This window comes from Pagrus pagrus (genome assembly GCF_965226575.1).
Source record: "Pagrus pagrus genome assembly, chromosome: 22".
NCBI lineage: Eukaryota > Metazoa > Chordata > Actinopteri > Spariformes > Sparidae > Pagrus > Pagrus pagrus.
In genome coordinates, this window is record NC_140204.1 from 884,037 (window position 1) to 911,816 (window position 27,780).

The following is a 27,780-nucleotide window of genomic DNA, read 5'->3' on the forward strand; positions in this document are numbered from 1 at the left end:
GTGAAGGAGTGGACCGTCAGGTGAGGTGAAGGAGTGGAGACGTCAGGTGAGGTGAAGGTGGAGGTGTCAGGTGAGGTGCAGGAGTGGAGACGTCAGGTGAGGTGCAGGAGTGGACCGTCAGGTGAGGTGCAGGAGTGGACCGTCAGGTGAGGTGAAGGAGTGGACCGTCAGGTGAGGTGCAGGAGTGGACCGTCAGGTGAGGTGCAGGAGTGGAGACGTCAGGTGAGGTGAAGGAGTGGACCGTCAGGTGAGGTGCAGGAGTGGAGACGTCAGGTGAGGTGAAGGAGTGGACCGTCAGGTGAGGTGCAGGAGTGGAGACGTCAGGTGAGGTGCAGGAGTGGACCGTCAGGTGAGGTGAAGGAGTGGACCGTCAGGTGAGGTGCAGGAGTGGACCGTCAGGTGAGGTGCAGGAGTGGAGACGTCAGGTGAGGTGAAGGAGTGGACCGTCAGGTGAGGTGCAGGAGTGGAGACGTCAGGTGGACCGTCAGGTGAGGTGCAGGAGTGGACCGTCAGGTGAGGTGAAGGAGTGGACCGTCAGGTGAGGTGCAGGAGTGGACCGTCAGGTGAGGTGCAGGAGTGGACCGTCAGGTGAGGTGACAGCGTTTATCAGTTTCATTATTAAAGTTTCCTCTCCCGCTGGTGTGACTATAAAACATATTGATAAAGATCAGTAAAATAATCCAGTGAAGGTAATCCACAGGTGATCGCCCCCCTCACCCCCCTCCACCACTCTGCCTCCCACGTAGCTACGCACTGACGTCAGAGAAGGAGAAGATGGCGGCTGTGCTGAAGGCGGAAGGTAAAGGAGCTTTGACAGACTGTTTTCCCTTAAAGCAGCCGCTCGGCCTGTGTGCGGGTATTTCAATGGTTTTATTTGACATGGTATATTCAGAGAGTGTTGTGGGCTGACCGGTCCGGGTTAGCTCGTTGTGTCCCGGAGCTAAAGCCCTGCAGCTCGGCTGTCGGAGGTGTTTAATCACTGCTGATAGGGACCTGTGTAGCTGTCGTTAGCCTAGCCGGCTAGCCGAGCAGCTAAACAACCACACTTTACTGTTATTTATTAACTAGTGACTCAATGATCCTCGCTCGTTTGGTTCGGGGTGAAGTGGTGAGGGTATGATCGAGGCTAGCGATGTGTTAAAACGTGTTGTCGCGTCGTCACAATTGGTAATGACGCGAATATGAGAAGCGTCTTAACGCTAGCTTCAGAGTCAGCGGGTCGGGAGGAGCTGAGCTCCGACAGCCCGGAGAGAAGCTCCGGGAGGCGGCCACAGCAGCCAGGCGAGTCCGCGGTCTGAGCCCGGCCTCCGGGGGTGAGTGTGTGTGTCTGTGTGTGTGTGTGTGTAACGTTACTGTGTCTGTGTGTGAGAGAGAATCATAGTCATTTGTTTCCAGTGTACACCGTGTTTAATGTCATCAATGATAATTATTCATGTGCTAATGCAAGTCAGGTGTGCAATTAACACACACACACACACACACACACACACACAGACACTGAATGTAAAATCGTATGTTATGTAACTCAACACACACGCACACAGACTCATACAGTTATGGACACTGTCTCCAGCTAAAGTGGGTGCAAATTCAACTGTTGCTAGGCAACAGGGACCTATTGAGGGAGTGTGTGTGTGGAGTTAGCAACTTGGATTTCAGGTGTGTGTGTGTGTGTGTGTGTGTGTGTGAGAGAGAGAGAGATGCTGGTGTCCTGTTGCAGACTGTGTGTGTGTTCAGAGTCACACACTAACATCCTGTGGAGTAATGATCAATAAGTACTCTATTACTCAAAGAAGATGCTCATGTGACCGTATCAATAACAACATGATCCTGTTCACTAACTCCACACACTGAGCACCTGAACGCAGCACACACTCAACACAACCTCTGTTTCCTATTGATCAGATTATTGACTCTGTGTGTGTGTGTGTGTGCGTGCGTGTGCAGTGGGGCAGTGCGGGCGGCCGTGCGTTGTGTGAGACTCATCCTGCATGGACTCGTCACCATGAGCAACAAGGAGATGGTTTCCACGGAGACAGGTCAGTCTGACATCACATGCCGGCAGCCCCCCTGGCTCTGTTACTGTGGTAACCAAATGTTGTTGATGACATCACAGAGATGGCTGCTTTCTTTGTCTGTGATGTCATCGTTCTGCATCATCATGATCATGTAGATCGATTCCCAGAGATCGTAAGCCGTGCTGTCTGCAGCTGTTGCCATGGAGACGAAGGGAGTTTGTAAATTTTTAAAAAGATTTTGAGGATGTTCTTGTCTCCTAGCAACAGTTTTTTACTGTGCCAGAAATATACACTTTATCACTGTATGACTTGATTTTGTGGCTAAAAGGTGTTATATAAATATATATATATATATATATATATATATATATATATAAAGGTGTATATGTTATATGTCTCTGGATAAGCGCTGCTGTAGGCTAATGCTAAGCTAACTGTGTCTGTTTTAAAGGGCAGGTCCAGAGAAAAAAACAGTTGTCGCCAGTCCTGCTTTATATTTGAAAAGTCAGTGTGACTGGATGTATTAAAGGAGCAGTCTGTAAATATTTACAATATTAATGAGGTAATAATATAAACTTTTTCCATCAGTGAGTAAACAAGCGGTTTTCAGAGGAAAATAAGGTCCCAGACCACTGTTTAAGCTATAAAGCTGGCAGGGTCCGCCACATATAAACAAAGTAAAACAGTATAAATTGTGTTGTCTCCTAAGGCCAGTTTGTTTATTCATTTATTCAGTCATGAAGACAAAGAGTTTGTTTATTTAGTTTGTTTAACAGCCACTGAAGATCTCTCTCTGCTCATGAACATTACTTCATAAAACTACAGACTGCTCCTTTAAAGACTCCTCATGTTGGTCATTTGTTTCCATGTGACAGTAACATTAATTTATATTTGTGACCACAGACAAATCTGACAGATACGATGAGATCAGGAGGTTTCAGAAGAGCTAAACAGTCTTTCGTCATTGAAGAAGAAAATCCTGTCTGATGTCTTCAGCTCGTCCTGAACCTGTGTCCTGCTCTCTCTCTCTCTCTCTCTCTCCATCTCTCTCTCTCTCTGCAGAGAATAAAGGGCCGAGGAAGGTGTTTCTTCCTAACAAGCTGTTGGAGTGTCTCCCTCGTTTGTCCGGCCTGCCTAACGAGCGGCTCAGGTGGAACACTAACGAGGTAAGAGACCAGACAGAGCTTCACCTTCAGAGGGACTGCTGGCTCTGTTGTTCATGGTCTGGTCTCAGTCTCTGAATTCAAATGAAGGCTAATATTGATTCTGCACTTACGATGATACTTTTGTTTGTTTTCTATTGAAACAGTGCATAACTTCACTCCATCAGGCTGATAGAAATCAAACTTGATTAGGGCTGTGCAGTTTGACCAAAATGTCATGTCTTCATCAGGATATTGCACATAGCCCAGTCAGTGAATCAATAGTTACATTGACTAAGTGGAAAGATCTGTTTCTCATTATGTTTTGAACCATACAATCAATAAGTTAAATGCCTGACTCATATTTGATCATTTCTGTGTTTGTTTTGTTTTCTCTCAATGAAGCGTGTAACAATATATGAATTATAGAAAGTACAATAGAAAACACTTATAACTACAGATGTAAACAGAATAATGTAACGTCAGAGTCTGGACTTTGTTGAAGGACTCTAGTTCCTGAAGTGAATTCTTCAAATGTCTTCTTTTGTCCAACCAACAGTCCAAAACTCAAAAACTCTTCATTTACTGTCAGAAATGACAAAGAAAGGCTGAAACCAGATGTTTGACATGTTTACTTAAAAAATGAATGAGAAGATAAATAATCAAAAAGGTTGCCAATTAATTTTATTTTGATTGATTTATCAACTAATTACTGCAGCTCTACTTTTATGTATAAGCACCTGGTTTTGTCTTGGCTGGTAGGATTCCTCCTTCTCAGAATTAACCTGTTTTGTGGCACGTTTGCTGTCCTCCATGTTTGTTTTATGCTGCCTTCATGCCGTCCAGATGATGAGAAATAACAATCACACAGCTCTACTCTTTGATAGAACTCAACTCTACCACTCTGACCTCTGATCTGTTGTCAGAACCAGACCTTATTTTAATGAGAGACCCAGTTTAGTCTCATCAAGCTGGTTATTCTCTTTCTTTGTCCGTTTGTTTTGCAGGAGATCGCTTCTTACCTGATATCATTTGACAGACATGATGAGTGGCTCTCCTGCATTCTGAAAACCAGGTACACACACTGACTCACACCACAGCTTCAGGATGAGCCTCGCAGATGAAGCCAAGGGTGAAACAACTCAATTCACACCAGTAACACAGATGTGTTTTTTTCTTTCAGGCCGAAGAACGGCAGCATCATCCTGTACAACAGGAAGAAGGTGAAGTACAGGAAGGACGGATACTGCTGGAAGAAAAGGAAGGATGGGAAAACGACAAGAGAGGACCACATGAAGCTGAAGGTCCAGGGCATGGAGGTCAGCAGAACCCAAGATTGTGTTGTGATGCTCTCAACATCTGTTGCCAGACTTCATGAAAACAGTTGTTCTTTAGTCTGGATCCTTTGGCAGACAGCAAGAAAAGTGCTTCTCTGTAGTGTGGTGGTCCGAATCTCTTGCCACATGGCAGGAGTGAAGCTGCTGTGTAGTCTGGATCTCTCGCCGTGTGGCAGGAGTGAAGCTGCTGCGTAGTCTAAATCTCTCACCACGTTGCAGGAGTGAAGCTGCTGTGTAGTCAGGATCGCTCGCCGCGTGGCAGGAGTGAAGCTGCTGTGTAGTCAGATCGCTCACCGCGTGGCAGGAGTGAAGCTGCTCTGTAGTCTGAATCACTTGCCGCATGGCAGGAGTGAAGCTGCTGTGTAGTCTGGATCTCTTGCCGCGTGACAGGAGTGATGCTGTTGTGTAGTCAGGCTCGCTTGCCATGTGGCTGGAGTGAAGCTGCTGCGTAGTCAAAATCTCTTGCCAGGTGGCAGTAGTGAAGCTGTTCTGTAGTCTGGATCTCTTGCTGCGTGGCAGAAGTGAAGCTGCTGTGTAGTCTGGATCGCTTGCCGCGTGACAGGAGTGATGCTGTTGTGTAGTCAGGCTTGCTTGCCATGTGGCAGGAGTGAATAAGATCTGTAGTCTAAATCTCTCACCAGGTGGCAGGAGTGAAGCTGCTGCGTAGTCGGAATCTCTCACCGTGTGGCAGGAGTGAAGCTGCTCTGTAGTCAGGATCGCTCGCCAGTTGGCAGGAGTTAATAATATCTTTAGTCTGAATCTCTCGCCGCGTGGCAGGAGTGAAGCTGCGCTGTAGTCAGGATCGCTCGCCAGGTGGCAGGAGTGAAGCTGTTCTGTAGTCTGGATCTTTCGCCACGTGGTAGGAGTGAAGCTGCTGTGTAGTCTGGCTCTCTTGCCGCGTGGCAGGAGACAAGCTGCTGCGTAGTCATGCTCGCTTGCAATGTGGCTGGAGTGAAGCTGCTGCGTAGTCAAAATCTCTCGCCAGGTGGCAGTAGTGAAGCTGTTGTGTAGTCTGGATCTCTTGCTGCGTGGCAGAAGTGAAGCTGCTGTGTAGTCTGGATCTCTTGTCGAGTGGCAGGAGTGAAGCTGTTCTGTAATCCAAATCTCTTGCCGCGTGGCAGGAGTGAAGCTGCTGTGTAGTCTAAATCTCTCGCCACGTGGCAGGAGTGAATAAGATCTGTAGTCTGAATCTCTCACCAGGTGGCAGGAGTGAATCTGCCGCATAGTCTAAATCTCTTGCCAGGTGGCAGGAGTGAAGCTGCTGTGTAGTCAAGATCGCTCGCCAGGTGGCAGGAATGAATAAGATCTGTAGTCAGGATCTCTCGCCGCGTGGCAGGAGTGAAGCTGCTGTGTAGTCTGAATCTCTTGTCAGCCTCTGTGAAAGAAGCTGCTTATTATTCTGTAGGTCTGGATCTCCTGCCACACAGCAGCAGGGTGAACAGACTGTAGCTGGGATGAGAGGGTGCTCAGCATTCATAGCAGGATCAGTAATGTTACTTTACTCTTGTATCACTATTATGCTCAGTCTCACATTCTTAAAAGCACCAAGAAACCTAAAACAACCATCCCACCAATCATTCAGACACCACACTGTAATAACTCCCAGAGAGCCTCTCTATTGTAGGATGGCAGCTATTATTTTCAGTATTGATGAATGCTAAAGCTTGTCTCTGGTTTCAGTGCCTGTATGGTTGCTACGTCCATTCCTCCATTGTGCCGACATTCCACAGACGATGCTACTGGCTGCTGCAGGTCAACACAAACACGCACAGACACACACATACACACATTGAAAAAATTGTGAGAATCCATCAGTGATCAATATGTGCCTCTGTGTATGACAGAACCCGGACATCGTGCTGGTCCACTACCTGAACGTGCCGTCCCTAGAGGATTCTGGGAAATGCAGTCCGCTGCTGTGTGCGGTGGCCGACCGCCATGACAGCGTGAGGTGGAGCCGAGACGACCTGCTGAACCAACTAAAGCCAATGTGTAAGAAACAAGTACTTTTACTGCATGTACTCGAAAGTATCATAGTCCGTAGTGTTAACGGGTATTATCTGAGTATTCTATAGGGTTAACAGGTATTATCTGTCTACTGTAGTACTCACGTGTAGTATTTGTCTCAGTTCACAGTATGAAGTGTTCGGTGGGCTCCGGTGATTTCAGTATCGAGGAGTTGGTTCAACACATTCTGGACCGACAGAGAACCAAACCACAGCCGCGCACACACGCCTGCCTCTGTAACACCACCCAGGGTAACACATGACTGTGACATCACTATGACATCACTGTGTGACATCACTCTGAGCTGAGCTTACAGTCTGCTCCTGTCTGTTTTTCTGTGTAGTATCTTCAGGAGTGAACATTCCCCACCGCTGTAACAGCACCAAGCATCGCATCATCTCCCCCAAACTGCCTCCCTCCTCCTGCAGACCCTCCCCCTCATCTCACTCATCTGAGGCGGGGGAGGCAGGGAGGGGAGGAGGGGGAGGAGAAGCCAAACCACCCCACCTCCAGGCTCAGAGCAGCCCCGTGTCGTCTCCATGCCCCTCGTCCACGTAAGTTAGCCACACATTTACAGTGCACAGTGACGTACGGGAGGCCGGGGGAACGTAAAGATGTTTTATTTTTCATTTGTAGCTCCGCCTCCTCGCCACCTCAGCCTCACAGAGCCACCATTACCATGGGTAACCACGGCAACGGCTTCTATGACCACCATGCCAACCTGACGACTGTTGCGCTACCTCAGAATGCGGTGATCGTCATGGCAACAACCACCGCCATTGCAGGAGGAGGAGGGGGAGGCGGGGCCAGAGGAGAGGAGGCGGGGCCAGGCAGGAGCCTGTCACTCACCCACTCCGGCCAGTTAGTGCTCTCACCCGCCCTCCCCCCTCCTGCCGGCAAGCCCGGCTCTCCCTCCCCTCCCTCCTCCTCCTCACCCGCTCCTCCCTCACTCCCCCCTCCTCCCCCTGTCCAGGCAGCAGGGGTGGCCACCCTCTCCCTCACCCTCCTCCCCTCACCTGTGATTGGAGGCCTGCTCCTGACCCCCTCCTCCTCCAACACCTCCTCCTCCATCTGTTCCCCTCCCCCTCCTGCTGCCACCTCCCCTCCCTCTCCCCCATCGTCCCCCTCACCTCCCCCGCCTCCCCCGTCCCTGCCCCCAGCTTTTGACCCCGACTCCTTCCTCAACTCCCCTAAACAGGGTCAGACATACGGCGGCCCACCACCTCTCTCCTCCACCCCCTCTCCTGTTCTTTGCTCCTCCTCCCCCCTCTCTCCCCCATCCCTCGCTCTCTCCCTCTCCCCCACCTCCACCCCTCCCTCCTCCGTCTCTCCTCCCTCCTCGCTCTCCTCCTCCTCTGAGGCAGACAGGCGAGACTCCACCCTCCCTCTCTCCTCTTCGTCTTCTTCCTCCCCTCCACCTGCCTCCTCCTTCCCCCCATCACTCTCCCTCTCTCCCTCCTCCTCTGTGGCCCCGCCCCTCCCCCCCCTCTGCCTGGACCTGGGAGCTCTTGGGGAGTCGGCAGGGGGTAGGGAGTCGGAGGCGGTGAGAGAAGAAGAGGAGGTGAAGGACCGCAGAGGCGATGATGATGATGATGATGATGATGATGAAGGCAGTGCTCCTCCCACCAAGCTGGCTCTGCTGCAGGTGAGACTTCAAAGAGACAGTCCTTGTTTATGAGGAGACTTTGTCCTCCAGTTGAAAGTTGTTCTGGACCTTCATGTTATGTCTTTTTATTTCTTTGTCATTCAGACAAGCCACGCCTCCTCTTGCTCGTCTCCACGGCAACAGACAGGAAGTAGCACTGCTTCACTGCTCTTGGTTTGCCAGGACTCGACGAGCCAGCACGCCCAACCAGCCAATCAGACAAAGCGACAGGCTGACGGACAACAGCCATTGGTCCTGGCACAAGCCTATAATCACCTGTCTGCACCTGAAGCTCCACCCCCCTCCACGCTGTCTCATCAGCCCCTGGTGCTGCCACAGAGTCAGACGGTGTTTGCCAATGCTACAGCTAACATGGCATCGGACAATAACTCCGCCCCCATTGCTGTCGCCATGGACACCACTCAGCTGACGACACCTCCCATCCATGTGAAGGAGGAGAGTAGGCGGAGCTACGACTCAGAGGACACCTGCATGGACACGCACCTGGAGGAGGAGGCGGAGCCTTGTGAGCGTGGAGGGGAGGAGCTTGACATCTCCTTCGACAGCCAGTTCCCTGACCTCATCTCTGACCTCATCACCGAAGAGGCCAATCCCATCGCAGCTCACCCCGCCTCCTCCGTCGCTGCTGTGCCAAACCCGACCGTGTTCCCGGCGGGGGTCCGCTACATGGTGCCCCCCCAGCCCTCGCCCTCCTCCTCCTTCCTCCCCTTTCCTCACCCACTGCCCTCCTCCTCCTCGACCCGCCTCGCCTCCATCACGGACTTCTCCCCAGAGTGGTCGTACCCCGAGGTAACCAGTCATCATTTACTCGAGTACAACTTAAACTACTAGCTACTTGTACTCGACTTGAGTATTTACATTTTCAGCTACTTTAAACTTCTCATCTCATCTCATCTTATCTTCACAACTTTTATTCTCCAGCTTTAGTTACTTTACAGATTTAGATGATGAAACAAAATATAATCAATAATAAATGATGTATTAATACGGATCACATCACCGCAACACACATTAATGAATCAATGATTATATTCTGATATTATATATATTATACATTTGAATCCAGGACTGTATTTCTACACTGGATCGAACTGTCAAGACGTTTCTCAGCTTCACTCTGAGCTGCAGTTTGGTTGAGGCTTCACCTGTTTGTCCACAAGGTGGCAGCAGAGATTCACTGTCGACTGAAGTCTCAGTGAGAAGAAAACACTCAGCGCTGCACGTCTTTTCCACTGGTCATAAAACCCACTTAAACCCGCTAAGATCGGGCTTTTGTGTGCAGTGGGAATTTGCACTCTGCAGTTGCACCCGGGTCAGTTGACTCACGTATCACTTATCATCTCGGCTCGGCTTTGATCTAAACATAAGACCTGGGTGACCCGCTGATATTGATGAAAAGTAGTTATCGTTTGTTCAACCGCTGCACAGTAACTGTTAAAATAAAATCAAGATTGAGTTTTAGTCAGGAACTGTTCAATCAACAAGGTAATCAATCAGTTTGAATAGTCCGACCTGCTCTCTCTCTCAAAGGTTTGTGCTGTAACAACACAGCATCTGTAAAACAACAGAGTTTAAGTCTCTTTATGCTCCAGAAGAGAAAAACTAACAAAACAAACTATTACTATGTGTTGAGGATGAGTTCAGGAGCTGATCCTGTCTTCTGTGTGTGTGTGTGTGTGTGTGTGTGTGTGTGTGTGCGTGCGCGTGTGTGTGTGTGTGTGTGTTCAGGGAGGTGTTAAGGTGTTGATAACAGGACCATGGAGCGAGCTGTCGGGTCGATACTCGTGTGTTTTCGATCAGAGCACCGTCCCTGCATCACTGATCCAACCTGGAGTGCTGCGCTGCTACTGCCCTGGTAACACACACACACACACACACACACTTACTTAGTGTGTTACTGTAGTAAAATGTCCAAACAAGTGATCAACGTAACATCGTCCCTGGCCTCCATGCTGCCTCCTGCCCGCTTGTGTTTACTGTCACTGCTGTTGTTCTGTTTCCGCTGCATTCGTGAAACGTAACGCTTCAGATAAAAATACGGGCTGTCCTGCCTGCGGGACGTGGGAATGGGGTCAACAGGCGGTTTGTAGCGGGTTGACCAGCGTTTAAAAAACATGGTGGTTTAGTAGATTAACGATGAATTAAAAATAATTTCGTCTGTAAAATTCCTAGAGCTCAAAGCGACGTCTTCAAATGTCTTCTGTTGTAGACTACAGTCCAGAACACAAAGACTCTTCATTCACTGTCAGAAATGACAGAGACAAGCAGCAGATCGCCATTTAACAAGCTGAACCAGACGATGTTTGATCTGTTTGCATAAAAACTTAATTGATTGTTGAAATAGAGATGAAGAATTTTCTTTGATCAAATAATTGATCGATCGACTGGTCTTCAGACAAAAACCACATTAATGATGAGAAAATGTGATGAGGAGATCCTTGTATCTGATTGGCTTCACTCCTAAGTCAACTTCAGTGAATGCGGCCATGTTTGTAGTTCTGATGGGTCCTGTGTTCTGTGTTTCAGCCCACGAGGCCGGCCTGGTGTGTCTGCAGGTTCTGGAGTCCGGAGGTTCAGTTTCTTCTTCAGTTTTGTTCGAGTACCGAGCGAGGAACGCCAGCTCCCTGCCCAGCTCTCAGCTGGACTGGCTCTCATTGGACGGTCAGTTACAACTCCTCCACATGTCACACCGCTCGCTGGACCAATGAGACACCAGATACACACCGAGACAGGAAGTCAGGAAGCGTTTAACAAAGTGTAGCAGACACACACTTTAATGATTGAGCTGCTATACAGCGCCATCATCTGTGTATGTGTGTGTGTGTGTGTGTGTGTGTGTGTTGCTGTCTCTCTCAGTGATTGATGTGGTGGAGCTGTTTTCCACTGTCATCACCTGTGAACACACAGTCATCAGGACTCACTGCTATTTCTGACTGTGAAGCTGTTTAACGTCGTAGACAGGCAGAGAGACAGACGGACAGACAGAGAGAGAGACAGACAGACAGACAGAGAGAGAGACAGAGAGACAGACAGACAGAGAGACAGACAGACAGACTGTTGATTGTTTTTGTCTTGTTGTGAACATCTGATTGTTTCATTGTTCAATAATATGAACATTTTATTTCTCTTGCTGTAAAACCAGTCCTTCATCACGTGATGAGGGACATTCCTTCATGTCTTCAGAGGTGTATGTGAAGACTACGAGGCTTCGTAGGTCACAGTGTTTTCAGGTTCAGCTTCCTCTTTGTGTTTCTGAGCTGCAGAACCTGATGAGAGTCCAGGTGTTTATTGCTCCAGAAGGTCTGGATCTGCACCTGTCTGTCTCTCTCAATTCAATTCAATTCAAAGGGGCTTTATTGGCATGAAAGTTTTACAACAATGTTGCCAAAGCATCAAAACACAACTTGTCCAAACACTTGACAGAACACAACAAATAACAACATGAACACAAACACAACACCAAGATTGATTTACATTAATTATATATACAGTATATCCTGTGTGTGTGTGTGTGTGTGTGTGTGGTTAGTTTGTGGTCACGGAGCCTGTACTTGGTGAGCATCTGTCTCTGCTTCCCATCTCTGACAGTAGAGATGTTCTGCTGACTCATCATGTTTTTAGGGCGAGATAAGGTTCTGATCCACTTTGGCTTTTAGTTTCTTCTCTCCAGTGTTGCAGGTTTCTCTACATTGTGTTATAATGTGTTGACTCTGGTTGTGTTGGGAGAGCAGTGTTGTTGTGAGGCTGTCAGACTGTCTGAGAGGGGCAGTCAGCCTCAGGACCAGCTGACAGAGGGGACTCTTCTCTGGGCTCAGCTCAGAGTCTGGAGGGCTTTGGAGTGGAGGCGTCTCTGGCTGGACTTCAGCTGGTTAACAAGTGGAGCGTTCTCTGTTGAATGTTAATTATCAGCGGGTCTCTGCCTCATTCTGCTCTACATGCATTTGTTGGTGTGTTTCTGTGTAAAATGTGTCTGCAGACTTCTGCATGTAAAGACTCTGTTGGATGTTTGTCCCAGCGGGTTCAGTTCTGATGACTGAGTGGACCCAGACTTCACCACCGTACAGCGCAGTGGGCTGGATGACACTATGGGCTCTTCAGCTGCTTCCTTCAGTGCATCACTGCCATGTTGAAGCTCCCTGATGCTGTCATGTTATACCAAGGCAGGTGTAACTCATGCTGCGTTCACTGATGTGATTATTTATGGTAAACTGGTGTTTGTTCTCCTGACATCTGGGGCGTTTTTGAAAGATCATGACATTAGTTCTCTTCATGTTTGCTGCCAGGGCCCAGTTCTGACAGAACTTTTCTACTGTGTCCAGCTGCTGCTGTGGTCCTTGTTCAGTAGGAGACAGTAGGACAAGGTCATCAGCATGAAACAGAGACTTCAGCCCTCGATCTAGGAGGGCGTCTCTCTCTCTGTGTCACCCGTCTCTCTCTCTCTCTCTCTCTCTCTCTGTATCACCGTCTCTCTCTCTCTCTCTCTCTCTCTGTCACCCGTCTCTCTGTCTCTCTCTCTGTGTCACCCGTCTGTCTCTCTCTCTCTCTCTCTCTCTCTCTGTCTCTCTCTCTCTGTATCACCGTCTCTCTCTCTCTCTCTCTCTCTCTGTCACCCGTCTCTCTGTCTCTCTCTCTGTGTCACCCGTCTGTCTCTCTCTCTCTCTCTCTCTCTCTCTCTCTCTCTCTCTGTCTCTCTCTCTGTGTCACCCGTCTGTCTCTCTCTCTCTCTCTCTCTGTCTCTCTCTGTATCACCGTCTCTCTCTCTCTCTCTGTCTCTCTCTGTATCACCGTCTCTCTCTCTCTCTGTGTCACCCGTCTGTCTCTCTCTCTCTCTCTCTCTCTGTCTCACCGTCTCTCTCTCTCTCTGTCTCACCGTCTCTCTCTCTCTCTCTCTCTCTGTCTCTCTCTCTGTGTCACCCGTCTGTCTCTCTCTCTCTCTCTCTCTCTCTGTCTCTCTCTGTATCACCGTCTCTGTCTGTCTCTCTGTCTCTCTCTCTCTGTGTCACCTGTCTCTCTCTCTCTCTCTCTCTCTCTCTCTCTCTCTCTGTCTCTCTCTCTGTGTCACCCGTCTGTCTCTCTCTCTCTCTCTCTCTCTGTCTCTCTCTGTATCACCGTCTCTGTCTGTCTCTCTGTCTCTCTCTCTCTCTCTCTCTGTCTCTCTCTCTCTGTGTCACCTGTCTCTCTCTCTCTCTCTGTCTCTCTCTCTCTCTCTCTGTGTCACCCGTCTGTCTCTCTCTCTCTCTCTCTCTCTGTCTCTCTCTGTATCACCGTCTCTCTCTCTCTCTGTCTCTCTCTCTGTATCACCCGTCTGTCTCTCTCTCTCTCTCTCTGTCTCTCTCTCTGTGTCACCCGTCTGTCTCTCTCTCTCTCTCTGTCTCTCTCTGTATCACCGTCTCTGTCTGTCTCTCTGTCTCTCTCTCTCTCTCTCTCTCTCTCTCTGTCTCTCTCTGTCTCTCTCTCTCTGTGTCACCTGTCTCTCTCTCTCTCTCTCTCTCTCTGTCTCTCTCTGTATCACCCGTCTGTCTCTCTCTCTCTCTCTCTGTGTCACCCGTCTGTCTCTCTCTCTCTCTCTCTCTGTCTCTCTCTGTATCACCGTCTCTCTCTCTCTCTGTCTCTCTCTCTGTGTCACCCGTCTGTCTCTCTCTCTCTCTCTCTCTCTGTCTCTCTCTGTATCACCGTCTCTGTCTGTCTCTCTGTCTCTCTCTCTCTCTCTCTCTCTGTGTCACCTGTCTCTCTCTCTCTCTCTCTCTCTCTGTCTCTCTCTCTCTCTCTCTGTGTCACCCGTCTGTCTCTCTCTCTCTCTCTCTCTCTGTCTCTCTCTGTATCACCGTCTCTCTCTCTCTCTGTCTCTCTCTCTGTGTCACCCGTCTGTCTCTCTCTCTCTCTCTCTCTCTCTCTCTCTCTGTCTCTCTCTGTATCACCGTCTCTGTCTGTCTCTCTGTCTCTCTCTCTCTCTCTCTCTCTCTCTCTCTGTCTCTCTCTGTCTCTCTCTCTCTGTGTCACCTGTCTCTCTCTCTCTCTCTCTCTCTCTGTCTCTCTCTGTATCACCGTCTCTCTCTCTCTGTATCACCCGTCTGTCTCTCTCTCTCTCTCTCTGTGTCACCTGTCTCTCTCTCTCTCTCTCTCTCTCTGTCTCTCTCTGTATCACCGTCTCTCTCTCTCTGTGTCACCCGTCTCTCTGTCTCTCTCTCTGTGTCACCCGTCTGTCTCTCTCTCTCTCTCTCTCTCTCTCTGTGTCACCCGTCTCTCTCTCTCTCTGTCGGGGGTGTTAGGCTCAGGTCCAGGAATGTGAGACAGCCACTTCTCTCCTCCCTTCTTCCCTTTTCTCACCCCTCCCTCTCTCTCTCTGGCTTTCCCATCATGCCTTGCTGCTGTGTTTGGACATCCAGCCTGCAGACTGCACTGGACGACCGAGCACACACACTCTCTCTCTCTCTCTCTAACTAGTTGATCCTCGCACGGTCACTCAGTCTGCTCACTCTGTGTGTGTGTGTGTGTGTGTGTGTGTGTGACTTTATTTTGTGTGTGTTGCGTCTCTCATCAGCTCGTTGTCACTGTGCACTGTGTGTGTGTGTGTGTGTGTGTGTGTGTGTGTGTGTGTGTGTGTGTGTGTGTGTGTGTGTGTGTGTGTGCGCGCCTCACCTGTGCTCACACACACTCTGACAGACGGACAGAAGATGGACGACACACGGCAGCAGGATGGTGTCGGTAGGACGAGACTGTGTTTGCACTTGTGTGTGTGTTTCTGTAGTGGTTGTCATGGTTACACAGCTGCTCAGTAACCACAGCAACCACACACGCGTTGGGAAGTGGTCCAGGATCTCTACGTGATCGGATCGTATTGATCAGGACCAAACGATCAGAAGTGAGTCAGATGTTGTGCTCTGATGGATTTATTGATTACTGATTAGTCTGTTGATCAGCTCTGTGTTGTAGCATTGATCACTGTGACTGTAGCGCTGCACTGTGTTGTAGTCAGAGGTGTTTCTAATATTCTGGCCACCTTGTGTGTGAAAATCAGACAGTTCAGCTGTGTCCCTCTAACACGGTATAAATATGAGGGCTGCGACTAACGACTGTTGTCTTTATCCATCATTGTTATTATCTTCACCATTAATTGATTGTTTAGGTCATAAAAATCTTTTTAAAAGAAGCTCCCAGAGTTCAAAGTGACGTCTTCAAACTGCTTCTTTTGTCCGACCGACCGTCCAAAACACGCTTCACTTCCTGTCACATTGAAGAAGCAGAACCAGCCGAAGTTTGACTGAAACCGTTCATCAGTTCACAGACAAAACAACAAGATTAAATATGTTGAAGGAGGAAATAATTAACCAGATTAACAACCACCACGAGAACATTTAAACAGTCTGAAGTCGTTTACTTTGTTTTACTTTTTAAAGGTCAGACATACACTGCTACATCTGTAATAAACTGGTTTCAGATGATCTATTGGTGCAGCTACAATGGGAAGTTTCCCTTCCAGCTCTGCTGTCGTCAGACTTTTATGTCCTGACAGCCGACAGCTTGACTTTATCGTGGAGGCGTTTTGACAAGTTCAAAAAGTGTCACTAAAAATGAAGAACAAACAGCAGCCTTCAGGGATTCAACAATAAACAACAGAAGATATAAATTCAGTTTGTTACAAAGTTCAGTTTCTCAAATCAGTCCCGAGTGAACCCTCTTCCTAAGTAAATCAATAAAGGATCTTTGGCAGAGTTATCAGTTTAATGTGGTTCAGGTTTTCCTCCTACGAGTGAACCTTCTTCTCAGAGAAGCTCATAAAGGATCTCTGAAACACTGACCTTCCTGACAGTTGCTTGTCTTATCTGAAGGCTGATTTTGTTAAAATCAAAGTCATGACACGTAGATTTAACTTCTCATGGTGAACATCAGAACCTGGATCCAAGTGGTCCACCGCTCCACTCTTCATCTGTGTTCCCTGAACACCAGGACGGTTTTTATTTTGTTTACATCTAGAGAAAAACGAATGATTTCACAGCAGTTTCTCACAGTCAATGATCGGAAGGTTGGGTCATCAGCAGACATCGCCCAACTCTAATCCCAATACAGAACCAGGTGTGATTTAGTATTATTAATTATTAAATACTGAAACATATCATTAATAATTTGTTCACCATGGTCGTGTCACAGCTTTCAAAGCATTCGTTCAAGTAAATCCTAAATAATCTGCTGGAGCTAAACAGCACAACACAACTGACTTCAGATCTGTTCAAACAACGACACGACAACTGAGCTGAGATTATTTAGTGGTGACAAAGGAGGAGGAGGAGGAGAAAGAGGAGGAGAATGAGGAGGAGAAGAAGAAGAAGAGGTTCTGTCTTTATTAAAAGATAACACGTGTTGTCTTGCAGTGAGCTGAATCTGAGTGTTGATAACTGATCAGTGATCAATACTGGCTCGTCAACACGCTGTGTGCTGCTGAACATTAACTGACTCACGGTGAATCTCTGTGGACTTTTCCTCTCAGTCAGTTCGATGAAAATATCAGATCAATGAGAGTAATCAGCAATATAGTGTTTGTGTTTGTGTGTGTGTGTGTGTGTGTGTGTGTGTGTGTGTGTGTGTGTGTGTGTCGGGTGGGTAAAAGCAGACCCCCTAATATAGCCTGATACACTGTGACCAACACACACACACACACACACACACACTCTGTGCCAGGCGGTCGGACGTTTGAAGTCAGTCGAGATAGTTTCCATTTGAGACTGTGTGTGTGTGTGTGTGTGTGTGTGTGTGTGTGTGCGTGCGTGCGTGCGTGTGTGTGTGTGTTAAAGAGGCTCTTAAAACAGTTATTTAAGAGAGGAGTTTTCCATTTGCCTCCTGGTTAGAGCTTTCGACACACACACACACACACACGCTGACCTTGCTGGGTGATGGACGTGCAGATGATTGGTTGACAGTTCGTCTGGTTGCTGCTGCAGTTTAAATCTTGGTGATCAGTAAAGGTGAATCTTATCTTACTGTGTCACTGATGATGTCATAGTGATGTCATCAGACTACAGATGTCTAACTGTGCTACAGACTGGAGGTGTGGGGACACTCATCAAGCTGCATGATGGGAAACATACCCCTGTAGGACCGTCTACTGTTCAGGAGGGAGAGGAGGTCTCACTCTGTGTGTTTTCTGTGTGCAGATAATCAGTTCAGGATGTCCATCCTGGAGCGGCTGGAGCAGATGGAGCGCAGGATGGCAGAGATGGCCGCCCGCGACAACAACAACCAGCAGCAGCAACAACAACATCATCATTGTCATCATCATCATGGCAGTCAGCTAGCCACGCCCCCTCCTCCACCTCTACCTGAGGACCACGAACAGGTGAGGATAGTGAAATGACAGAAGTACTTGCTTAATGTTTTCATCAGATAATCAACTGTTTTCTTTAATTTGTGTATAAATCAAGTTTCTTTTTCAGTTTGTGCTAAAATGTGTATTCACTTTAGAACTACAAAGACCAGAATCCAAAGGGATAAACAAGTTGTATCAGGTAGATGTGTGTTCAGAGCCTCTATTGTAAAGGCGGCTGGTAGGAGCTGAGGTCAGAAAAGTGTGGCAGTCATGGCAGCAACCTAAGAACTCACTGGTGGACACCGGTGTTGTCGCCTTAAACCACAGACAGCTACAGGAGGGATGCATCTTCAGAAGAGAGACAGTCAGGGAGGCTATGAAGAAGGACTTTCCACGACATGTCCCAGGCTGGGGAGGACCAGGACTCTGGATATTGCTGTGCTGTGGAAAGAAGACTTTGAGGAGCACCTCAACTCAACAGACTCTGTGGAGGCAGCGGGGTCTGAAGACTCGTCCATATCTCCGGCAGAAGTCGCCAGAAGTCAAGAAGCTTCTCAGCAGCAAGGCACCAGGTGAAGAAAAGATTTGCCCTGAGAACTGAAGACCCGTCTTGGTTGACATCTTCAGCGCCATGTTGAAGTTGGGGGACGGTACCTTTGGAGTGGCAGACCAGGATGTTGGTTCCCATTTTCAAAAAGGGGGATCGGAGGGTGTTCTCCAATGAAGGTTCTGTTCTGGTCGTGGAACATTTGAACCAGCTCTTCACTCTTAAAGGCCTCCTGTGCGGCTGTGGAAGATGGTCATCCTTGGAGAATACTTAAGATCTTGGGGCCGTCGCTTCAAGCCATCCAGTTCTTATAGAAACCAAAGTGAGAGCTGTGTCCGTATACTTCGGACAAAGCGGAGCATGTTTCCTCCAGGGTTGTCCCTTGTCTCTGACCCTGTTTGTCATATTCATGGACTGGATCTCAAGGTGCAGCCATGGTGAGGAGAGTGTCCAGTCTCTGCTGTTCACAGAAGATGTGTCTACCTGTGGTCATGAGCTCTGGGTTGTGACTGAAATAACATTGTGGAAACAAGCGGCACCTTCGTGTTTCCTCAGTCGGGTGGCTGGGTTCAGCCTCAGAGATACGTGAGGAGCTCGGAGTAAAGCTGCTGCCCCTTCTTGTTTAAAGGAGCCAGCTGAGGTGGTTTCAGGCATTTTATTAAGTTCCCCCTGGGCGCCTCCCTTTGGAGGTTTTCCAGACACACACTCAACTAGGAGGAGACCCCTCGATAGAGCCAGAACTCACCAGAGGGATTATATATCTCATCTGGCCTGGGAATGCCTTGGGATCCCCAAGGAGGAGATGGAAAACGTGGCTGAGGAGAGAAAAGTCTGAATACCCTGCTTGGCCTGCTGTCACCACGCCCGAACCTCGTATAAGCAGCCCACAAATTCATGGACGTGTGCTCGACAAACAAAACCTGCAATTAAACTAAACGATCAGTGTGGAAGTGAAACATCGGACTCCCTGTAGGTCAGCAGACAGATTACAGGAAGGTGACTGTTGAGCTGATAAACAGGTTAAGAAGAACAAATTAACCTGAATGGAAAATCCCTGTAAAACATCTCTGCAGTCACTTCAGCTCCCTCTACCACACTCGCTCTCTCTCTCTGATGTCATGGGGAATTTGGCAGATCGAGTCCCCGAGTTAAAATAGACTCAATGTGACAGAGAGAGACAGAGACAGAGTCCTTCAGTGCCAAGAGTTGAACAAAGATAAGAGTCGTGTCTGCCAGCTGGTCCTGAAGCTCCTCACTCACACAGACACACAGCAGTCAGACCAAAACAACAAGTACACTGCACAAACCACCAGCGCACAACGTTTAGTACAATTCAGTTTGAGCCTTGAGTGGGTACATGGTGGCAGCGTACCTGACCTCTGTGACTGATGGAAAACTCAGGGAAACATCGACCGTGTTCAGACTGAGTGGACAGAAACAGGCCGAGGAGCTTCTGTTGACTTTGTCTTAAACGAGGTTGAGACGACTCAGTCTCACTTCTTGTTTCACTCTGAGAAAACAAACATGTCCTCAGTTTATCCAGAAGAGAAACAAACTGAAGCAAGTGTTCAATCTGAGTGTGTATGGTATCAGTGAGTGCTAATGCCTCACCACGCTAGGCTAACAGTTCATGAATGATGCAAAGTGTCGCAGGGAAACTTAGAGAAGCAAGTTTCTGTTTCAGACGTGTTGTAGGCGACGTTGGACAGTTTCCACTGATGATTGGCACCTTTATCAAAAGGATGGTGAATCAATGCAGACTGTTCGTCCTCAATCCTGACTGACCACTGATCAAAGGGCAGGTTAGCATGTTAGCTCGTTAACAGGTTAGCATGTTAGCTCGTTAACAGGTTAGCATGTCAGTGTTATCACAGTGTGTGTGAAGCAGCTGTCTGAGAGCAGGATGACGGACAGATAACAGGAAGTGTTTCCAGGTTTAAACTCTCTCTCTCTGCTGTCAGTAATTTATAGCCTCACTCGTCCATGTGCATCACACGAGGCGGGGGGGCGGGGGGGGGGGGGAGGTGTGCATGCCAGGGAGAGTCGAGGGAAAAACTGGAGGGGGGGGGGGCGTTATGAATGTAATGTTTCCTACCAGCTGGAGGGGGAGGAGGGGGAGAGAGGGGGAGACGGACAGGAATAGAGACAGCTCACCTTAAACAAAGTGCTCAGATGAGCAGCTATCAGCTATCAATAGTTCTGATGATTGATCGTTGTGTCATGATTCATCAAAGGTTCCTGTTTCTTTTGCTGCTCCTCTGTGATTGGTCAGAAATATCACATGACTGGTTCTGTTCATGTGTTTGTTAGTCCAGTTAGCCCATTAGTGTAACCTAACCTGTTACTGCTGGTGTTTTTCACTGATGTCTTTCTCTCTGTCTGTCTGTTTGTCCGTCTGTCTGTCTCTCTGTCTGTCTGTTTGTCCGTCTGTCTGTCCGTCTGTCTCTCTGTCTCTCTGTCTCTGTGTCTGTCTGTCCGTCTGTCTCTCTGTCTGTCTGTCTCTCTGTCTCTCTGTCTGTCTCTCTGTCTGTCTGTTTGTCTCTCTCTCTGTCTGTCTCTCTGTCTCTCTGTCTGTCTCACTGTCTGTCTGTCTGTCTCTCTAACTCTGTCTCTCTCTCTGTCTGTCTGTCTCTCTCTCTCTCTGTCTCTCTCTCTGTCTCTCTGTCTGTCTGTCTGTCTGTCTCTCTGTCTGTCTCTCTAACTCTGTCTCTCTCTCTGTCTGTCTGTCTGTCTCTCAGTCCTCTCAGTGGTTTGAGAGGAGGATTGTGGGAGTGTGTGAGCGGATGATGAGGGGAGGACGTTGGGGAGGAGGAGGAGGAGAGAGGCTTCATCACTCCGTCCGTCACCGCGGGATGACACTGCTCCACCTGGCTGCTGCACAGGGATACACACACCTGATACACACTCTGATACACTGGAGGTACACACATACACTCACACACTCACACACACACACTCACACACACACACTGCAGGTTCACACACACTGTGACTACATGTCTGTGTGTTGTAGGACTGTTAACAGCGACAGTCTGGATCTGGAGCAGGAAGTGGATCCTCTGAACATCGACCACTTCTCCTGCACGCCGCTGGTAAAGCAACACACACGCAACATTAAATAGTGCTCTGATTGGCCAGGTGTCACTTGAGTCATCAATGGTATCCGTCTAGAGTAGCGCCATGGTAACCGTAGCAACAATAAGCATGCTTCTGGATCGTTGTTAACTGACTCGAGGACCGCTTGAACCTCCGCAACCCCTTGGAGAGACGGGTCCCACCGTTCTGATGATCTCACGAGGTGTGTGTGTGTGTGTGTGTGTGTGTGTGTGTGTGTGTTACAGATGTGGGCGTGTGCTCTGGGCCACCAGAGGGCAGCAGAGCTCCTGTACGGCTGGAACAGTTCGGCTCTGGGGATCCCTGATTCGCTGGGCCGCCTGCCGCTCGCCGTGGCTCGCTCACGAGGACACACCCGCCTCGCCACGGCGCTGGAGGAGCTGCATACACAAACACACATGACACCCGGGGACACACACACCTCTCCTGCAGACACACACACACCAGCCACACCACAGCCCCAGCTGCCCCCGTCTCCCCTGTCCACCAGCCCGGACACAGGTAACTCACACCTGCTGCTCCTCACTCCAGTCTCAACTCACGTCACGTGATCCTAGCTCTCTGATTGGCTGTCTCTCTTTTCCAGGTCTGAGCTCTTCCAGCAGCCTCCCCTCCCCCAGCGACCCCTCCTCCCCCTCTCCGAGCTCCGCCTACTCCAGTGGCCCCGCCCCCATGGACACCTCCCCCTCCTCTCCTTCGTCTCCTTCCTCATCGTCTTCCTCGCTGCCCGTCTCCCCTCCCTCCCCCTCCTCCCTCCCCTCCCTTCCTCCTGTGTCTCTGTGGGGGGAGGAGCCGAGCGGCGGGCTGAGCACAGGTAACACAGGTGGTGTGATAGATGAAGTGATTGGTTCCTGGTGTGTGTCCGACACCGATGGTTGTCACTGATGTGTCCTGCAGGTTTGAACCCCGGCGGCTCCAGAGACTCACCTCTTTACCTCATGGACTACGAGAGCGGCAGCCCCCCCTCCCCCAGCCACACTTACCCACACGCACACACGGCGGGCGGGCGGCGGGCGCACATGGCGGCGACGCTGGAGGAGCAGCTGCTGAGCTACAGCGAGAACGCCGAGAATGAAGGCGAGGAGGAGTACCTGGAGGAGGAGGTGCTGCAGGTACACACTAAGTCTGGTTCCTGAATTAACACACATCAAACAATCAGGAACCACAGATGTCAGGAGCTCTTGTTGCTATGGTTACCCTCTCATACAACAGGTTGACATGGCGACCCTGGCTGAGCAAATCATCGAGGCGACCCCGGAGCGAATCAAACAGGAGGACTTCCCCAGGGGGGCGGAGTCACCGCTCAGAGAGAGGCGGGACAACCCGGCCATACAGGACACCTGGCTGGCTACATACCTGGACACGGTCGACTCCCACGCACACTCCCCACCCAGGTAAGCCCCGCCCCCAAAGCTGGTCTGGGCTGAGACGGTACTGCAGAGAACAAGTATGGATGATGTGTGTGTGTGTGTGTGTGTGTGTGTCCACTTGCAGGCGGGTGTGCCCCCCTTCGCCCCTCAGTGCCCTCGCCCTCCAGAGGCTCCGCCCTCCCTCCTCTGCGGCGTGGGCGGAGTTCCTGAACGCCTCAGCCAATGGGAGGATGGAGAGAGACTTCGCCCTGCTGACGCTGACGGACGGAGAGCAGAGGGAGCTGTACGAGGCCGCCAGGATCATCCAGAACGCCTTCAGGAGATACAAGGTACACACACACACACACACACACACACACACACACACTTGACGTCACGCTGCCTCCTGGAGGTCGGAGTTGATATTAATGTTGTAACAGAAGAAGAAGCATCAGCTGATGTTTTCTCTCTGCAGGGTCGGAGGTTAAAGGAGCAGCAGGACATGGCTGCAGCCGTCATCCAGAGATGCTACAGGAAGTACAAACAGGTGTGTGTGTGTGTGTGTGTGTGTGTGTGTGTGTGTGTGTGTGTGTGTGTGTGTGTGTGTGTGTGTGTGTGTGTGTGTGTCCTCCAGCTTCACTAACACTGAACTAACCTGCTGTGTCTCTTCACCATGTCTCTCTCTCTCTGTCTCTCTCTCTCCTCTGGCTAGCTAACATGGATAGCTCTGAAGGTAATATGGCTGACCAGTAGATGTAGTGATGTGTAGTCACTGTGTGTGTGTGTGTGTGTGTGTGTGTGTGTGTGTGTGTGTGTGTGTGTGTGGACAGCAGCCATCAGACGTCACTCAGGTTGCTTCCTGTGACGTGAGTCTTCATCAGAACTGTTATTTTTATCGATGCTGCAGAAGACGAGATCAGTTTATCTGACGTCGATTTAAACGACTTCATGTTTTTAATTCGGCTCCATCTGATCTTATGTGGACAAAAGTATGTGGACAGCTGAGCTCAGTGGTGCCTTTAACAGGAACAGGTGCTTCTTAAGAAATATGAGCAGTCAGTCGGATGGTGGGTCTGGGTTATGGTGCCCGACACGATGGGGTTTGAAAAACAGTAATGTTGCTTCACAGCCTCTTGGGACACGTATCTATAATAATAAACAATGTTGGTCTGAGAACATTAAAAAAGCAGCGCTTAGCTCAGAACTGTTTATTAGTCCAAACATCTTGAATCTTCATATCTTGATGTGGGAACATGTCTTTTGTTGAGGGGTCATGTGATGGAGCTGCATGTCACCATGGTGGAAACTCTTCTCTCTTGACTTGTAACAACCTCAGCCGGTGTTTAATCCAACACCAGCCGGGCTCACATGTCCCTTCAAACGTTTCTGTCCCAGATCAACTTCAGTGTGGCTGTTGTGGTGATACATTAGCAGCCTGAGCTGCTATCTGTTGCCGTAGTGAAGTCAGGAGCTCCGGCTCGGCAGACACTCGTCAAGAACCGGACTCTCCGTCCTCTTGTTGGGTTATTTTTGGCTTTTGGGTATTAAAAACATTTCTTCTCTGCGCCATCAGCTACCGCAACCAAATCTCTCCCCAAGTTCAGCTCACTAACCCGGCCCGACCCTGACGACCTGACGTGATGACGTCACTTCAAGACCTGAAGAATTTGTTAAATTTGCATATTTTTAAACATCTTTATTTTATATAATAGTCATATAGTCAGGCAGCTTCCTTCCCGTGTGCATGTAGAGCTTCATCTGCTGAAGCGTTTTGGTACCAAGATATCTTCTCAGGTCAGAGTGAGCAGGAAAATGACCATCACTCAAGTTGAATGTCTCGTTAAGCCCTGAATGCAGCACAGTTATCAGCTCGTGTTGTTCACCGACACTGAGGAAGGATAAGTCGCCTTCATGCACGACGTTGTTTTGCCACCAGCTTGTTAATGCTGATGCTTTCAGAACATACAAGCTCATTTAGAAGTTCTTCTTGAGGTTTCCCCTCCAGAGAACCTCGTGGGCCTCGAGTCTGATTCACAGATAATAAAGAGCCGTCAAAAGGTTTCCAGCCGTCTCCTCCGTAATGAGACTCTGTCCTCCAGCCGGCTTCGATTATAAATCCTTCTGACAGCTTATTTCTTATCCAATCACATTGTGCGACAAAACATAACGATGTCGAAACATGTCGACTTAACAAAATTCTCCAGGCGTGTGATTTGTCGAGCAGCCGACCTTAAATCAGGCTCGAGACAGGACGGGCTGTCCACATACTTTTGGCCAGCTTGTGCAGCTTTGTGTCTAAACTGGCTCAACCAATGAAAACGAGCACTCAGCAGGCGAGGCTCAGATATGATTGGCTGATATCAGTAAACAGATGATTGATGGGTCCTCCAGCCTTCTTCTTCTCTTCTTCTTTCTCCAAACACATTCTGAGACATCGCTTCCCGTCGTGTTCGTCCTCCGGCACTAACGCTGCCACTCTGTCCCCTCAGTACGCTCTCTACAAGAAGATGACCCAGGCGGCCATCTTGATCCAGTCCAAGTTCAGGTCGTACTACGAGCAGAAGCGTTTCCAGCAGAGCCGGCGGGCAGCGGTCCTCATCCAGCAGTACTACCGCAGCTACAAGGAGTACGAGCGGCTGAAACAGGCTCCGAGAGGCGCCGCCAGCCACAACCCCAAGATCAAGTGAGTCCAAACTGCCAAGCAACAGGCTAAGTGTGCTAATCAGTGATAACAGCGTGAGTGGTTGCTAATCTCGAGCCTCAGGAAGGAATGAATGATACGCCGTACCATTCACTGAAAGATCAAATGATCTGTCCTTTATTGAGCTTCATGAGCAGAAAACAGATATTAGTTCCTTCTGTCCACATCAGTGGTTTAACCTCAGGTAGAGATGTGTGCTGTGTTGACTTGAAGGTTATCCGTCTCTGTGTGATGTCTGTTGTTTTCTATCATTACATTTATCTCCAAGAGACAAACTTTAGAAGTTAGTAACTAAAATAGTGTTTGGAGTCGAGCGTGTCGAGGAGGTGACAACGTATTGACTGCTGTCAGGAGGTATTGATCATATTGATACTGATGATCGATGTTGATTTTGGGCCATCAGGGGGTCGTTCCTGACGAAGAAACAGGACCAGGCAGCGAGGAAGATCATGAGGTTCCTGAGACGCTGCAGACACAGGTGACACTCACAGAAACTGTCGTTGGACGTTTGATGTTCTGGACGAGACGTTGAGTTTAAAGCTGCCGGTCGTCTCTCTGCAGGATCAAAGAGCTGAAGCAGACGAGGGAGCTGGAGAGGAGAGGACTGACCACTTAAACCACGTCTTCATCTCATCTCCTGGAGGGGACACACAGGAGAGGAGGGGAGACGGACGACAGAGAGACAAAAACAAACAGAGAGACGTTTGATCTCGTCGTCCTTCAGCAGGTTCACTGAAAACAGACGTGAAGCGACTGACGGAGAGAAGACGAGAGTGACGGAGAGAAGACGAGAGTGACGGAGAGAAGCCTTACCCCACGCCAACTCTGTCCTCTTCCTTTCCTCTGTCTGTCTGTCTGTCTGTCTGTCTGTCTGTCTGTCTTCTCTCCTGCTTGAATGTAACCATCTGTCTTCATTCGCGAGCGTCACGCTGCCCTTGGCTCAGTCTTACAGGCGTTTCCTGGAGGCCTCTCAGAGTTGGAGCTGCACTGTTACTGGAATAAATCCACCACATATTTCTGATCTCACCTGAAGAAATACCAACTCTTCACGCTGTGACATAAGAACACCTGTGGGAGGTGAAACACGTCCAGGTGAGCTCGCAGTCGGAGGTGCTGTGGACTCGTTTATACGTGGACTGATGACGAGGACGCAGGCTGAGGAAGGCTTTTGGATAAACTCGCTCGACCGATCTCTCCCAGGAGGCGCAGCTCGTCTGTTCCCTCCTTCCCATAATTCACTGCTCAGAGCGAACAGGATGGTGCGTTTGAGGGTCGGCTGAACAAAAGGAAATCAGAAGACTGCGTCACGTTTCGTGTTCTTCATCTGGAGTCCTGTGAACTGAAACTGTACATGATGATAACAAAGCTACTTATATTTATCACAATCACAGATATAAACATATATATATAAATATATATATATATATTCTAATGTTGGACTTTATAGATGCTATGGATGTTTTTATTTATTACAGCATGAACTGTTAATGTGAGTGTACGAGTGTGTGTGCGTATGACTGTGTGTGTGTGTGTGTGTGTGTGTGTGTGTGTGTGTGTGTGTGTGTGTGTGTGTGTGTGTGTGTGTGTGTGTGTGCGCGCGTGTGCTGCACAGACTGAGGTCGAGTCTTAAGGACCCCCCTCTGACCTCTGACCTCTGTCAGACCAAACTAATCAATCAGAAACTGAGTTCCACGTTTGTTCGATAAGTTTCTGTTCATTCAATAAAGATGAAACTTGGTGCAGCTTTTAAAGGAACAGAGGAGAGAAGCCTCGTTCACCTCAGTGAGGCGTCAACACTCGGACGTGAAACAAGTTTTTAGATTCAGTGACACGTAAACTTTTCCATGATGTCATTATCTCTGACGTGCTTTCAAAAGAAACGTCAAGTTATCCACTGAGAGTTCAGAGACAGAAGTCCATTCAGAACTCCCTTAACATTCTTCATGTTTTAACTTTTCCAATTCAGCTCCTGTGAATGGAGAAAATTTGACTCAATTATATTTTAATTAAAAACATCAATTGTTATCAACAATCAATAAATCAACCAAATCACAAATGAGTTCATACTGTTCAGAGGAAATGACGAGGGCTGTGATGTCACTCTGATGTCACATCTGTGCTGATGATGTCACAGGTCAAACGGGGGTTCCCTCCACACCGTGTTTTAATGTGCGGCAGCTTTTCAGGACGACGCAGCAGCTCGACGGCACTTTGCTCTGAGCGACAAGTTGCTCCAGAAATCAGCTCTGCTGCCGAGTCTCCCGTCGAGCTCCAACACAAGTCCTCTGGTTTTATACTGAGTGCTTTCCAAACCACGTCTAGGACCGAGCATGAGCTTTACAACGAGTTGTGTGACGAGTTTGTCTTTGGCTTGTTTTCAGTTTGAGCTGAAATAAATCTTCAGTTCTTCTTCGGCTGTTGCAGTGAAGCTTTGCATGAGTTGGTATTTAATTGTTCTACATTTCAAAATCTTTCAAATGAAATCCATTATTCTACAAGTCAGATGAATAAATCAGCTGTTTGCTATTTGTCTCAGTCGTGTTTGTTTCCTTTCACCACACGAAAAAACAAAAAGCTGCTTCTTCCCTCTGGGAATTA

The 27,780-nt window shown here is 48.9% G+C and overlaps 1 protein-coding gene across 2 annotated transcripts; it reads left to right on the forward strand.

Moving 5' to 3' along the window:
* Positions 1-727: 727 nt before the first annotated feature.
* Positions 728-27,708, forward strand: camta2 (calmodulin binding transcription activator 2). Of its 2 annotated transcripts, XM_084344741.1 has the most exons (26): positions 728-799; positions 1,948-2,039; positions 3,081-3,184; positions 4,168-4,235; positions 4,344-4,479; positions 6,178-6,249; positions 6,342-6,489; positions 6,627-6,755; positions 6,848-7,058; positions 7,141-8,149; positions 8,255-8,959; positions 9,899-10,025; positions 10,697-10,831; positions 17,320-17,501; positions 20,757-20,938; positions 21,032-21,110; positions 21,360-21,633; positions 21,719-21,946; positions 22,030-22,244; positions 22,345-22,526; positions 22,627-22,831; positions 22,957-23,028; positions 23,194-23,214; positions 24,971-25,164; positions 25,586-25,660; positions 25,744-27,708. In XM_084344741.1, the coding sequence occupies exons 2-26, from the start codon at positions 2,006-2,008 to the stop codon at positions 25,796-25,798; spliced, it is 4,842 nt and encodes a 1,613-aa protein (XP_084200867.1). In that variant the 5' UTR covers positions 728-799; positions 1,948-2,005; the 3' UTR covers positions 25,799-27,708. The 2 variants fall into 2 exon arrangements, with proteins under 2 accessions (XP_084200867.1, XP_084200868.1); XM_084344742.1 differs by lacking the exon at positions 23,194-23,214.
* The last annotated feature ends 72 nt before the right edge of the window (positions 27,709-27,780 follow it).